The 15909-nt window shown below is 39.8% G+C and overlaps 1 protein-coding gene and 1 pseudogene across 2 annotated transcripts in view; one reads left to right on the forward strand and one right to left on the reverse strand.

Moving 5' to 3' along the window:
- LTA4H (leukotriene A4 hydrolase) overlaps positions 1-11056 on the forward strand; it is a 28406-nt gene extending 17350 nt beyond the window's left edge. Inside the window, exons 15-19 of one of the 2 annotated variants that reach the window (XM_012664015.1) lie at positions 3108-3162; positions 6345-6440; positions 8493-8575; positions 9250-9354; positions 10776-11056. In XM_012664015.1, coding sequence (XP_012519469.1) covers positions 3108-3162; positions 6345-6440; positions 8493-8575; positions 9250-9354; positions 10776-10893 — 457 coding nt within the window. In that variant the 3' untranslated portion in view covers positions 10894-11056. The remainder of the gene's footprint in view (positions 1-3107; positions 3163-6344; positions 6441-8492; positions 8576-9249; positions 9355-10775) is intronic. The other variant, XM_012664016.1, reaches the window with a different exon arrangement.
- Positions 11057-14893: 3837 nt separating this feature from the next.
- Positions 14894-15461, reverse strand: LOC105826101 (annotated as a pseudogene).
- Between the last annotated feature and the right edge of the window lie 448 nt (positions 15462-15909).

A 15909-nucleotide genomic window follows, 5' to 3' on the forward strand; every position in this document is an offset into this window, starting at 1 on the left:
CAGTTTAATTGATGTACAACGGAGCAGCAGGAGATAAGATAGGAAACATGATGAGTCCTGGTCAAGTTTGTTTGTAAAGCACCTTGAATGGCCAGGCTGAGAAGGGTTTGGTAGGGAAGTTATTAGGAGTTTTGAGCATGGAAGAGATGTGGTCAGAGCTCCCCATTAACCAGGCAGTGCTGGTTATCATAGATTGTGGGGGGAAACAGGAGCTTAGATGCCAGGGAGGGATGATTGTAGTAGAATTGTTTCAAATTTTGCTTTGGAATCAGGCAGATGGCACAAATTATCAATAAACCCTTCTAATGTCTAAAAAAAGGTATCACCAAAATAATACTTTAGATTTTTATTGTTTTAGCACTTCATAGTTTAAGAAGTACCAACACATATATTATCTCACTAATTCTTATAACAACCTCACTAGAGATAATAAGAGCCTGAAGTAATGCAAGGGCAGTGGGAAAAGAAAGGGATAACCGAGAGGAGAGATGTTTTGGAGCTAGAATCTACTGGCAACTGATTGACCATGGTGAGCAAAGAAGAAATTAAAAATAACTAGCAGAGATGGAGCTGTTAAAGATTCAGCTCAATGCAACACACATTTGTTGAGTGGCAGGCACTATTATGATGAATGATGAATAAGGAACTCACAGAGCAAATATGTTCTGTGTTAAGTATTTTTTTAAAATATCTATTAAGTGTTACAGGTAAGGAATCTATTTATTTTAATGGTCATGGATTTGAACATCAGCCTAGAGATGAATTACAAAGAGGAATACAAGAAGTAGAGTTTAGATCCTTAGAGGATCTCCAACTGAGAGCTAGGAAAGAGGAAAGATACCAATAAAATAAATTAAAAACCAAAAGGAGCTTTCAAACATTAGTTCATTATTAAGGAAGCTGTGGGTAGAAATAACGTAAAAGTAGCAGAGTGGTGTGCGGTACCGTGGGGGAAGAAGGAGCCTGGGGAAAACAGCTTGGAACTTGAAGTCAGGAGTCTTCTACGCCAAAGACAGTTGCAGGAGATTAGGGAGTGAAGAAGCCTTTGGCCATTGCTTTTAAAATTAAGGAAATCTGGGAGAAAAGTGAGTTCCTAAGAGGTATTTCTTTGATATTACCGCTGCTAGAGGATCCTTTTTGGGCCTTGGTCATTCTAGACCCCTTAAGATTGCTTCCACAATACCAACATACTGGAGGAACCCTGGAATTCATATGCCCAGGGAGCCTGTAAAGAGGGAATATCTTGGAAAATCTCAAACCATAGGAAATATTTTGATCCATTCCAGCACAGAACGTTGGCTTCCAAGTCCCTCCGTTTTTATAGTGCTCTCATTGTTCGTATGTGTATTTAAATAGCACTCGAGACTATCCACTGTTATCCATGTCCACCACCGCCGCTCAAGTTCAATCTCACATCATCATGTCCTGCTGGAAGACTGCTCTGGCCTCCAAACTGTGCACTTGTGTCTGTTCTGGCGCTCCTCCCAGCCATTCTCCACACTAAGGCTAGAGTAAACCTTTAAAAATACAACTGTGTCCTGTCATCCTCCTGCTTAGCAATCTCCACTGGTGTCCCATCGCTCTCGGTCTAAGACAAAATTCTTTAGTGAGTACTACAAGCTCCTAACACTGTAGCTCCCTTTGCTTCAGTCGTACTGGTAGTTTTAGGGTCTCTCAAACTCTCCATACATCCTCAAATGTGGTACCTGAGCACACTGTTTCCTCCACCTGCAGCGCTCCTGGCACAGTTAATTTCAGCCTCAGCTCAAGAACCACTTCCTCATGGAAGCATTTCTTGACATATCTTCCCAGGTCAGATCTCCCATTCTAGGGCTTCCTGATGCTACATCGCCCCTTCATAGAGGTTGCCACAGTTCTAACTTTACATTTATTTGTGTGATTATATTAAAGTCTTTCTTCCTCACTATGCTATAGTATCACAAGAGCAAGGCTCATACCTGGTTTTGCTAATTACTTTTCTCAGGACTTTGCCACCGTAGGGGTTGCTTCTTTTCCCTGGATTAATCCTTAACTTAGTTCTTTTAATTATACTGAGAAGGAAGTTTGAGGACACTAAGAAACAGACCAGCCAAAGGTTTTCCACTGTCCTATTGTTGTTTAAGAAATCAGTGCTAATAACGTTCTAGTTGAAGGTCGTGACTCACTGCCTGAGCAGTGAAGGACCTCTGGTCCCACCTGTTCTTCAGGGAAACAAAGTGGCTTGCCTGCCAGCCACAGCCTGACTACTTCATGAAAATAAACCAGCAGCTGCTTCAAAGGAGGGAGTGGCATCAACCTCTTCCTTCTCAGGGAACAAACCAGTAGTCCCAGTCACAGCTCTCTTAAGGAATGTTCATTGGTAACTTCTAATCAAAACATACTTCATTTAGACCCTAAGGGGCAAATGCCTCTCTGTTCTCTAACACAAACACTTCACAGCAAGCAAGCATGATTTGTGGACAAAGAGGGATGTTTTGCAAGAATTTTGCACACATCACATGTTCTTTTCCATTGTTGCAAAATATACGATTTATTGCTTTTCTAAGTTGAGAACACACAAATATTGGTGTAACTTTGCTTAAGATCACAGTGTGTTAATTTCACTTCCTTCTAAAAAGAAAGGAATGAAATCAGCACACAATGATTTCAGACTTTCTCAAAGGTCTAGCATCTGGAGCAGTGACTATCATATAGCAAGTGCTTGCCGGTTTGTTAGATGATTAGATGTTTAGAACAACATCATATTGTCCTGAGTGTCTAGAATGGTTCCTGCCGTGGAGTAAATGCTAAATACGCTCAGCTGATTCCACCTGCTTTAACATACACCACTGGAGCATATGACAGTCTTTTGCTGAGATGCTCTGGCATTCTCTCTGAAGGACAGTCGGTTGTTTCATTAATATGGTATCCACTTGGATATGTGAGTTTTTAGATGATGCCAGTAATATGTAAGTCAGGTAAAAGAGTTCCTATTTCCATCACTTTGGAGTTCTTTATTTAAAAGGAACTTTGAAATTTAAGTATATTCTATAGCTTTAAAACTGTATTAATGCAAAAGCATGTGCATTTTTATAAAATTTAATCTTTAACATTTTTTATATTTGCAGTTATGATATGACTCTGACAAATGCGTGTATTGCCTTAAGTCAAAGATGGATTACTGTGAGTAGTAACGTTTGTGATTTTTTTTACTCCTTTTTGAATTGTACAAATATGTCTCTACTCATAAAAGGGTGAGGTGGGTACTTTAAATCATGAACAGTTGTATTTGGAAAAGCTATTTGAAAGTCAAGTTTATCTAAGGTGATACTATATCCACCTCAATGTAAAAAATTAAGTTTGACCGGGAAAAAATACATCTTAACAGCATTAATTCTTTTTCTTACCTCTTTTCAACTCTTAAAAACAGTACGCAAAAGTATTTGCATTTTACCTTTCTTCTTTCCCTCATAAGTCATTTATAAGATACTACTTCAAATATAGAAATTGCACACACCAGGCAAATCTGAAATGGTCTTGGGCGACTGACCACTAATGCCAACTGTTAGTGATGGGAAGAATTGAGGCACTTTTGCTCTGTCAGTAACTTTGTTCACTTGTATGAAACTTCTTAAAGAGGAGCTTCTTCATGTATATTCTAAAACATAACCAGAGTGAGGGTGTGCCCTGCATAATTCTTTAATGGGAAAGAACAGAAAATTTAGGAATAATTTTATTCCTAGATTATTTACAACAAATGGAGACATTGCCTTTTGCAACTTGATTCTAAAGTTTGCCTGACCCATATTTCTTAGCATCCTTCTCCATACCAAACGCTGTGTTTCACCCTGTGAAAGGTACAGGGATGGACTTACCTTTGAAGCATCTCTAGTTTAATTAAAGAAATTAGATTCATACAGAGATAACTAATGTTAAAACAGTAAGTGATAAGCAGCATGAGGAAGATACAGATGAGGTAATAAGAAAGTCAACAGAAAGGGCCATTGTATTACCTGCCCCTGGGGGTGGAAGAATTGCAATCGGCTGCAGCATCCGGGAGAGCTGCTTACAGGAGAGGATAGCCCGGCCAGGTTCCAGTGTGGTTTGGACGTGGATGATGTGGAGGAGGACATTCTGGGCGGGAGGGACAGTGTTTACACAAAGGTTTTTATTAAAAGCAGCAACAAAACTTAGTATTTCTAGAAATTTCTTTTTCTTTTGGCACTCCTCTTTCATCAATTTACCTATTATTTGCTGGGTGCGGGGTAGCATGTGCCTGTAGTCCCTGCAGCCTAGGAGGCCAAGACGGTAGGATCACTGAGCCCAGTAGTTCGGGACCAGCCTGGGCAAAATATTGAGACCCTATCTCTACAAAAAACAGAAAAAATTAGCTGGGTGTGGTGGCACATGCCTGTAGTCCTCCTGCTACTCAGGAGGCTGAGGCAAGAGGATCTCTTGAGCCCAGGAGTTTGAGGTTGCAGTGAGCTATGATCACACCACTGCACTCCAGCCTGGGTGACAGAGCAAGACTCTGTCTCTAAATTTAAAAGAATAAACTATGAACATCTTTTTGTAGACTCTTTTAACATTATAACAAAGGTAGAGCATTACTAACTACTATTTAGATCTAAGGTCAACTTTGTTTTTTTGTTTTTTTTGGAAGAAAGTAATAAACTCTAAGTAGCTACATAGCAGAGAAGTAGGCTGGTTGTGCACACATGTACCTCAACCGCCAGTATCTTGCCCAGAGCAGTGTTGAGTCCTGACTGGAGGAGTGCTTTAATTATGTGCTCTTTCTAGAGAGGCTTGATTTTTTTCCATCCACGAAGAGAAGTCTGGTAAACACCTCTTGCCACAAATAATGCTTTACTCTTCTACCTGTGTCGTGAACTTTGTTTTGTGTAGTTCACAAACTTGTCATGGAGAAAAAAGTATGAGAGATACCTGCAGGAAACAGATTTCTTAACAACAACGTGAGTGTGTGAGAACCCTCTGTTTTCATTTGAAAAATGTATTCTAGTTTACCTGGTGCCTATTGCTGCTCCAGTGTTCTTTGGGCCCAGCAGCTAAGGTGGATAATTATCAGATGTTCAAGATCAGTGGGAACAGCCAGTGCTGGGAACAGATTAAGGACATTGTAATCACTACTGCACCTTTCCTTGTGTATTTTATTGCTCACTTATTTAAATATGAAATAAATGCAAAAGAATATTTATATATTTGGTAAGGTATAAAAATCAAAATCAACTAGAAAACAATACCTGTGTGCCCCACAACTAGTGTAAGTACCTTTGGCGCACCCCTCCCCATCTCATGCTCTTTTTACCCACCTTGCTGACCTATCAAGGTAGTCATCATCCTGAATTTTGGTTTATCATTCCTTTGCTTTTTATATTTTTACCACACATAAATATATCCTTAATTAATATATGGCTTGGATTTGCATGCTTTTGAGCAGAGAACAAGCTAGAGCAATAAATTCTGATCTTAAGGTAAAGTTCTAAAGGGAAAGGAAGTTTTGATATTAAGCACAGTTCTGAAAGAGGGGGAAGATATAAAATAAATATTTCCTTAAAAGGATATATATATGCGCATTAAATTCTTTGGAAGGATATACAGGCACCATTAATACTGGTTACTAAGGAGTAGGATACAGGGAGCAAAACCAAAGGAATTCTTCATTCTTTCCTATTTGATTTTTTTTTATCATTTGCATATATTTCTTTTAAAATTAAAAAAACCTAGTTTAAAAGAATTTAAAACTAGTTTTAAAAGATTTAAACGTACCTATTTTGATAAGCTTTATTTAATATTCCTTAATCATATTCTCAAAGATTTTTGGCGGTAAATCCCAATTTGAAAAGTACAGACCCACTTTTTTTTTTCTCAGGTGCTTTCCAAGATTAGGTGGGGAATATAGAATGTGTGGGGATGGAGGGAATCATCGGTTTGTGGCCTTAGCCACTGATTAGTGTGAGTTTTAAAAGAATGTGCAATTTGGCCTTTTATCCACATTTTTGAATTGGCCTATAAATTAGTTGACATGCATTTTAGAACATTGCTTTGGAAATCTATCTTGAATGGTACAAAGGATATCAAAAGTTTCCTCCACTCTTATTCTTAATTGTCTACTTTTTCTTAAGTAATAGAGATTTTAGGAGTCATATCAGCTTTTTTTAAGTTACAGTAACTCAGTCTCTGGGTTATTGAAGCTGCTCAGGCTTAAATTTATTTTGTACAATCTTGTGCATCTATGTATTTCTGTCCTTTTAAGATTTCTACTTAAAAATAAAAAATGTCAAGTAAACCAACAAATATTATTACATCATACACGAACAGAAATAACCAGGTAACATTTATTTTAGGCCAAAGAGGAAGATTTAAATTCATTCAACGCCACAGACCTGAAAGACCTCTCTTCTCATCAGTTGAATGAGTTTTTAGCTCAGCTGCTCCAGAAAGTAAGTACTGGCTCAAAACAGTAGAAAGGAAAACGGACAGGAAGGCACAGCTTTTCCATTATACCCAACTTGGGAAAAAAATATTAACATGGAAACTAATGGAAAAATATAATTTCTAGAATTTCAAAAATTCATTCATTTCTTTAAAAAACATTTATCAAATGCTTAGTATGTTTTATATTGTGCTAAGTAGAAACACGTAAGAAAGTGTTCCACCTTGTCCTGGAAAAGCTTATAGTCTAGTAGGGGAACGTGTGCAAAAGTTAGCAACGAAAGGAGGTATAGTTTAGGTAACAGTCGGAAAAACTTCATTAGTGAAGGACTCTCTTCCAACTAGAGTCATCAAGGAATGAGTTTTGGAAGAGTGAGACTTGATTTGAGCAGAGCAGTGTTAGCAGGGAGGTCGACATTCAAGTTGGAACCAGAGCAGCAAGTGCTGGAAATGGCCTGGTGTTGCCGGAGTGAGCAGCAGCACTGGGCGAGGAAGTCAATGAGGGTAACACTAGAAAGGCCGGTGGCATCAGATGTGATGACTCTTGAATGCTAAGCTGAGAATGTTAGATTTTATTCTGGTCAGTAGGAAAGGATTTAAAAATTTCAACAGGAGAATCCTGTGATGAAATGGTGGGATGGTGGGTTGTGAAAACTAACGGACATGCAGGCTGCATGGTGGTGCGGTTGGTTGGGAGACTCGCAGGACAGGACGTGAGGGGGTGAGCCGGCGGGAGAGGAGAGCACAGGACAGAATAGAGAGAGAGGTCACACAGGATGAGACCACAGGCTTCTGTGACTGACTAGATTTGGGGGTTAACAGGAAAGTCCAAGCAGATTTTAAAGTTTCAAATCTAGATAATACAAACAAGATATGAAACTGACAGGACATGCTGCATTTTGGGAGGGAAGAAATGAATGGGTCTTTAAGATCACATGAAAGGGAACTCTTCGGTCTAAGGACCTAGAGAGCGATGGAGAAGATTCGGAACAGAATTTCCTGTGCGACTGATGCAAAAGTGAGGAAAGGATTTTGAGGCAACAGGGCACAGTTTCACAAATGCACTGCTGTGGCCTGGGACCATGAAGAGAGAAAACATGATGGGAGGACTCAGGAACAGGCCTGGCAGAACTTGGGGAAAGTCAGGGAGACTTGGAGGTGACCTTAACTGGTCGGCCTACCAGGGTAGACTTGGAGTTGAGCTGTCCGTCAGGGGCTAATGGACTAATAATCGGGATGGGGCCGGCAGTTCCTGGGAGCAGAGATGGTGAGTGAGTGGAGTGAGGGTCTGGTCAGGGAAGGGGGCCGTGGCTGGAGAGTTACCGCCTCCCTGTTGACGCCTCTGCCTGTGCTCTGCAGGCACCTCAAACTCTGCTCGTCCAAACTGAACTCATCTTCTTTCTCTGCTTCACCCAAACCTGTTCTTCCTTTAAGCCTGGGTTAAGATGGGCAGAAGAGGTTTCTAAATCCCCTGAAATTGTATGTAGAAAGTTGTATTTATATAGTAAATGCACTTTTTGCCTTAGGGAAAGAGTCCATAGTATTCATCAGATTGTCAAAGGGGTCTATATTATAAAAATTTAAGAACTGCTATTTTGTAGGGATGTAGATAATTTAAAAAGGATTCCAAAGGAAATATACAAAGATAAAGCTGGGGGGGATCAGTGAGGAAAAAATTAAGGAGCCACCGTTTAATCTAGAGAATGGAATAAATTTAAGATATATAAGGTATAGAAAATAACTTTAAAAACTCTAGAAAGAGTCTGAAAGATATTTCTTATGTGCTAAAAATAAAAAGTCTAAGGAGAGTAACTCTCATTTAATTCTCCAAGTCCCTGACCAAGTAAATCGTCCCTGTGCTCTCAGTAGAATATCCTTACCTAGAGTAAGTTTGCACAAACTTTACTTTAGTGTGCACTTGTTTCTTTTTTTTTTACCTAACTTATTTCTACAGTATAAAATACTTAGGATTTTAATCTGGCTAAGAATTTCTCCCCAGCTCCTTTCTTCCCAGGAATGCTGTTGAAATGATACGTCATGCTTCTTTATTTTGCTCTTAGGCACCTCTTCCATTGGGGCACATAAAGCGAATGCAAGAGGTGTACAACTTCAATGCCATTAACAATTCTGAAATACGATTCAGGTACATCATTTTAACTTGTCTCTGTGGAAGAAAGCAGAAAACAAGTTTGAAAGGTGGAGAAAGGGAAAGCAGAATATGAGACATACATGAGTCTGGAGAGAGCCTCATCAAATTTACTGCTTTTGTATAAATAATGAAAGTGGTATTTAAGGGATAGTTGCAATATATGTAAGATTGGTAGCAATAATCTCTTTGTTAGACATTGTCTAAACTTTTCTTGCCTTAAAAAAAAAAAGATTAGAATGGAGGATTCAGTGGTAAATAGGCTTTCTTCCACAACCAGCCAAATCAACTCTGAAATGAGAATAGTTAGAAATCTTTGATTCTGTTATGTGTTAATCTTTCTTAATTCAAATTTTTAGTGTGAAGCTTAAAGCAAAGTTTAATTCCTTCCTTCAGAAATTGCATTTGTAAGGTACATGAGCACCTACATAATCCAAACCTTTTAAAACAATGATCATTTTCTAGAACCAACTCCTCTTCCTTCTCTTCTCCAATTATTTAATTGTAGATATAAGGATTTGAGAGTCTCAGCATAAAGATATAATATAAAGTGGTAAACAACTATAATGGGATTATTCATCATTACAGAAGTAATATTCAGATATATCTGTCATGTCCTGCTCCTTCCTCCTCATTTTCTACCCCATGCCCCCTAAAAATCCTCCTTTCAGATGGTTACGGCTCTGCATTCAGTCCAAGTGGGAGGCAGCCATTCCTTTGGCTCTAAAGATGGCGACTGAACAAGGAAGAATGAAGTTTACACGACCCTTATTCAAGTAAGAACCAGATCAAACTGCGCTTGGGATTTATATAAGAAATGGGAAGAAAAATCTTAAATAAATGTTTTTGTTGTTAAAATTCTTTATAAAATGCAGTCTATATAATATTTTTTAATTTGTTAAAATTTATAATGTTGGAATAAGAATTCATACTTCTAAATATTTAAAATATGAGATAATTGCATTAGCTTTTTTAGAAGCATTATATATGGATACCTGTTATCGGCCAAATAGGGTTAGACTCTGATGAAAAGAAAATCTATCAAAGACAGTTTTATATACACAGAAAGATTTTTTACTAAGTAGAAGATAATTGGTGGGCTGGTAGGGACAAGAAAAAGAGTCTATAATTAAATGCAAGGAGAAATGAGCAGATAAAGCAAAATCTTTTTGATTTGGATGTTTCAAAGAGGTGGAAGAGTAAGTTGCTTGACATATAATAAAAGAATGCTTGGTAAAAGGGTGAAAGGTTGTATCTTGGCAACAAGATACAATTTAAGAATATCTCAGTGAAGTTCTTTGACTGGATTTGGCCTGAATTCTGGAAAGAAGAAATCATGACATAAATATCTATGATTAATCTGTTTGCTTTTCATTTACTTCACTGGTATAATAAAATTTGGCAAAACAAGTCATTATCCATTTTTTTAATGTGGCTACAAAACTAATTTTTAAGTATTTTAAAATTTATTTTATATGCTTTCCATAATTAAAACCCATCTAGTTTTGAATTGAGTAAAGTATACTTTAAAGAGGTTTTAAATAAGAATACCTTTTGTGGGAAAAATAAATATTTCTGTCTTATGATTTATAAATAGTGGTTATACTAAAAACGACTAATTCCACCTTTTGTTTGATGAGTCCTATTTATTTGATGTATCATTATCATTTCACTATGGTCAGTATTTTTACTCTCAATTTAATTATTTGAAGTTTTCAGAAATTCTTTATAAATCTGGTAATTTTATTCTCTTAAAATCTTGATTAAAAAATAAACTTTAAAAAGCAAGTTTTAAAAATGACAAAGTCTCTGAGGTACAATCTGTCACACGGGACGGATACTAAGGCAGTAGGTAGGTGAGCAGACAATGTTCACATAATAAAATGCTCCCGGGCTGCTTGGTAAACAGCCACTGTCCCAGACACTTTGGCCCTTCCCTTTAACTTCCTCCAAAACATCTGTGATCTGCCAGTGGAAGGGTCAATCTCTGCGACAGAAGGAGACCCCTGGGACCCTGCAGCCAGGCCATAGCCACCCAATTGGCTGGGACTCGTGCCTTAATTTGGTAATATTTGGCTACCACCCCTGCCAGCATCCTTTAATTTAATCACAGGTATTGACTATTGACTTCCCTCCCTCTCTTCCCCTCTGTCTCTCTCGCTCTTTCCTCTTCTTTTCCGTTTAAATTTTTTTTCAGGGATCTCGCTGCCTTTGACAAATCCCACGATCAAGCCATCCGCACCTACCAAGAGCACAAAGCCAGCATGCATCCCGTGACTGCCATGCTGGTGGGGAAAGATTTAAAAGTGGATTAAGGACCTGCCAATTGCTGATTTTAGAAACTTCTCTTTTTAAAATTGAATTCACAAAGAAATATAAAACTTCAGCTTGTCTTCTAATTGAAAATGTCTTTCTAGTTTGGGCTTTTTATTGTTTTGTCAGTGATTTTACTAAAATAAAGCTGAGCTACCTTTTTTTTTTTTTTTAAGAGTGACACGTTCTTTGTAAACTTTAGCAAAGTTTAATCTTTTGATTTACAAATTTAAAATTTTTTAATTATCTTCCTATTAATTTTCTCCCTGTATGATCACAAATATGCCAACATATTACTTTACCTGATATGTTATATAACTTCTTTAATTTGAATCTGCTGCAAACCAAAAATTCAACATGAGTAGGGTTTTGCTTTTTAAATAAACTTAGACATGAACACTCAGTTGGATTTGCTTACCACCTGCCTGGCGGACATAGGATAAACTCCCTTACCAAAATGTGCAACGTCTAGCGGGAGCTCTCTGCTCCCCGCTCCTGGATCCCTCCTGCTGATTCCAGGGACTTGTCTGGGTCTCCTGTCCATCAGGGGTCAGATGCAGATGGCCGCCCTGAACATCAGGACTCCCCATTCCCAACGGCCTGTTCAAACACAATGCACCAATTTGAACCAAATAGAAGAGGAGAAAAACAAAGCACCCCTGTGAACTCAATGTAGTGCCCCAGGGCACCTTGGCAGGCAGTGTGGGAACCGCAGCTGTATTAGTTAGAATTCTTTGATTGCAAGTGACAGCAACCCAAATGACTGGACGTCAAAAAGGAAAGAGGAAGATTATTTTAAGGATACAAGGTATAGGGAGGTTATCAGAACCTGTGGACAGACAGAAGGGGACTTGATACCCAGGACTACAGCACCGTCAGTATTTTTGTCCCTCATCTCTGCCCCTCTAGCCCACATTGTACAGGCCAGCGACTGTCCAGCTTTACTGTTGCAAATAGTTCTTACTACTCAGAGAGGCCATCTCAATTCCAAATGCCCAGAGGAGAGACTATGACTCAGGTTGGGCCGACCCGGGGCCAAATGAACTCTAGCCAAGAGGAATGATTTAGAGTGTAAGCATGGGCATGGGGCTGTCATCACCACAGAGCCCCCCAAAGTGCTAACGCAGTGACCAAAGTCTTGAAATAGGGGTAAACACCCAAAATGGGCAGGTATCAAATGGACAAATTCCTGTCCATACCTGGAATCCTGAGACTTCTCCCCTGCTCTCACCCTCCCTAGCAGTTCTGTCCTCTTGGACACTTACCTACACTGCAGGGTGGTTCTGTTTCTGCAGGCTGTGCTCTCACTTGTCTTCCTTGCCAGAAACACCAGAGAAGGTAGTTCAGTTCCAATCCCTAGTATATCATCTTGTTCTCAATGATTAGACTTTAGCAAATCCATGCACCCAAATAATGCTTTTTAAGGCATCTTCTGCCCTATGAGCTTATGAGATAAACTCTAAGCTAAGGTCATTTTTTGGTTATCACTTAGAGATACTGAAAGGTAATTGGGGCAAGGGATGCTCGAAGGGCGGTGTGGAAGGGCGCCATGAAGAAGCTAGAGGGCGCTAAAGACAAACAGCCTACTGACTGGTTTTCCTAGGGCCAGCTCAGTGGAATTCACATTTCTTCAGTTCGGCTAATAACCATACGCTAGCTTTGTGCCAAGTCAGACATACACACAATTAATGGATGAACAAAAACAAGTAATTTCTATATAATGCTAAAGAAGAGGTATGCTAAAGCAACCCAGAGAAGAGCCACTTAACCCAACCAAAGAGTTTAGGGAATGCTTCCTGGAGAAGAAAAGGAATAAGAAATATCTAGCCAAGCAAAGAAAGTTGGAAAGTGTGTTCCAGGTGGAGAAAGAAAAACATAAGTAATTCTCTGCTGCACAGTGTCTAGGGCCTAAGTTTAGAATCCCCAAACAGCTGGAGGTGACTTACATTGCTGGGAGCTGGTATCATCTGAAAGCTGCTTCTCCCACATCTGATGTCTGGGCTGAGATTATTCAAAAGCTGGGGCTCAGCTGGGACTGTCAAGTGGAACACCAGTAGTTTGGGTTTTCTTGCAGCATGGTGGTGGGTAGAGGATAAGCTGAACATTTTGTTAGTTGCCTTTATAAGTCTATCCATCACCAGACAGGAAGCACCACGAAGGCAGGAAATGTTTCCTCCTTATATCACCCCCAGCACCTAGCACAGAGCTTGATAGGAAACAGGTACTTGTTGGATGAGTGAATGAATGGAGGGGGCAGAAAGTTAACATGGTTCATGTCTGTGGGCCTCGGTTTTCTCAGAGACGTAGGAGGTGAGGTCATCCTCTGAGAATTAGAGGAGGTGGATGCCGAGAAGTTTCCAAAGGAGGGGTGAAGGTTTTGTAAACTCACTGCAGGGTGGGGCAAGTAAAAGGGCATTACCATGAATCCACGTGACCACAGGACATTCTGCCTGGGTGAACAGAGATGGCAGTTTCTTGTGATGACCCTGGGGACAAGTTTTGCCTGGGGGACAAGTTTTAGGGTTGCCAAGGAATTTCAAAGTGCCTAAGAAAGAGTAGTCCAGGTGAGGTGGTAGGGGACCAGCTTCCTGTGAAAGTAAGTAAGGAAGCTGGTGGGAAGAGGACGGGTGGAGGGACTGATGGGAGCTCAGGTCCAAGGGCAGAGAGGCAAAGTAAGGGGGGGAGCTGGAAGACTCGAAGCATGTGGTCAGAAGGTGGGATACTGGAATTTAAGATTTCTTATGTGTATCAAATTCAGGTAATGACGAATTCCAGGGTGCAGTGATGGGGGAGGTGGCTGAAGAACAGGTTTCAACAAGGCTGAAGGAAGGGTAGCTTTTTATTTGTATGCTTCCCCCGAAGCTGTCAGAGAATGGGAGAGACTCTGGGTGAGGTTATGGGTGTTTTCTGTGAGCAACTGTGTCTGTCTTCCCAACAGAAATCTGATTTAGGGGAAACAGACTTTTCGGGATTTTTCTTTTTTTTTTTTTCCATTCAAGTGTTTATTGCAGCACAATTCATAATTGCAAAGATGTGGAATCAACCCAAGTGCCCATCAATACATGAGTGGATTCATTTACTCTTCTATGAAAAAATCTTATTCCAATAAACTAAACGATAACTGTTAGGAACACAATGAACCTAGCACACTAGGAGTTAGGTGTGCAGCCGCCCCGTGCTCGCCTCTAAGTGGAACTGCTCACATAACTATTTTTTGCTTTCTGTGAACCCACTAACACAAAGTGGGCCAGGGTGGGCTCCTGACCTAAGAACAGCCAACGACACTGGACAATGACACTGATGAGACCTGGTGTAAAAAGGCAAGCTGGCCCCGTTGGAGTCTCTTGGCAACTAGAGACTGGAAACAGGAGCTGAGGGTCATGATGCAGAAAAGAACGTCAAAGGTGCAAGCTCAAGTTATTATAAGGGAGCAGAAACTATAAGTAAGCAAAAGCGGTGAATTAGAGAAGTTGGTGAGTAGAGGGAGAATGGAGTTAACAGTGTAAAAAGAACTGAGTCACATGAGCCCGAGCCTAAAGATCCACCTTCTCCTCTTGGGGACCACTGTCCAACTTCTGCTCTTCCTGAGGCCTGGCGGTGATTTCTGGGGGAGACATGGGGCTGCTGAGGTGGTTCCTGAGTTCCCAGGCAAGGATCCTTAAAACAACGTCACACTGCTTGAGCTGACTTGTAGCTTTGGAGTCTTTTTATGTTTGTCCTCACTTGAGATTCCTTGCAACTAAACAAACCTAATTGGAACAAATAATTAAACCATTACCATTTGGTAAAAATAATGCACAATTTTAAACGTCTATTTCCCTGATCAAATCTGGGAGTGTTTGATCCATTAAGCATTAAAACTTTCATAAGTTTAATGTTGGTATGTACATTTACATATTAATTGATACAATTTACATTAAATTTTATAGTTACTCATTTTTGCAAAGACATCATTATGCAAAGATACATAGTCGATCATTGGGAAATCATAAAACTTCTGATCTATACTTTCAGGTGTGTTCAATCACGATACTTCTGATAAGGATCATCAGCATACCAGTTTCGCCTCTTCCAGAAAGACGTCGTCATCATTCTATCTGAGAGTTTACTCTGGGTTTTATTACAGAACACAGATTCCCTCAAGCGTCTTTTTCTTGTAGTCCTCTTCTTCCATAATTTTTCTGTATAACCAGCCTTTCTCCTTAGCCAAAGGCCAGAATGAAGTCAAAGAAACCTACAGATGACAGCTTTCACAGTCTTTCTCTCGCCTTTTCATGAACTGAAGTATGTTCCAGTTCTGACTGGCAGCTTCAGGACATTTGGAAACACGGCGGCCAGTTTATTAGGGATCACTGCAGCATGACACGTGTCAGGTTTCTGGTGGATGGATAAGTCTGGAAGCACAGGAAACAACTGATGTCTTGAATATTACTAAAATGTCCAGTGGACAGTGCAGAAATAAAAGGGGTGTCGTGGCACGGTTTCAATAGGCTGGAGATGCCAAAATATTCAGGGGCCGTAAGATTCCTGAAGCTGCTCTCAAGGCACCTGCAAAAGGAGAGGCAGCCATCTTGCCCGCTTCACCCAGGGCGGCTGCATTCTTCAGGATTTTTGTATTGTGATAATCAAATATCTAGAAAGTGGTTTACTATGAAAGTGCTGCTTAGTTAAAATATTGTTTACATTTCTTTGACTCCTTTGTAATGCTATTTAGAGTTCCTTAATACTAATCATGGTAAAGAATTGAGTGTAGAAAGTAGTTATCTGTGGGGAAGAAAGTGAATTGGATTAGAGATACCCAGGATGAAAGAACATTTATAAAGCAACGTAGCTAACACAGATTAATTATTAAGTCCAGATACCAGCAATCACGAACATTTCTATAGCATTTCCAATGTGCCAGGTGCTGTTCTAAGGGCTCTATGTGTATGGACTTAACTTAATCTTCCCAACAGCCCCTTGACCTAGATGCTATCATAACCTTCATCTTACAGATGAGTCAAATAACTTGCCCAGAG

Source organism: Propithecus coquereli, unplaced genomic scaffold (assembly GCF_000956105.1).
Source record: "Propithecus coquereli isolate 6110/MARCELLA unplaced genomic scaffold, Pcoq_1.0 Scaffold85, whole genome shotgun sequence".
Taxonomy (NCBI): Eukaryota; Metazoa; Chordata; class Mammalia; order Primates; family Indriidae; genus Propithecus; species Propithecus coquereli.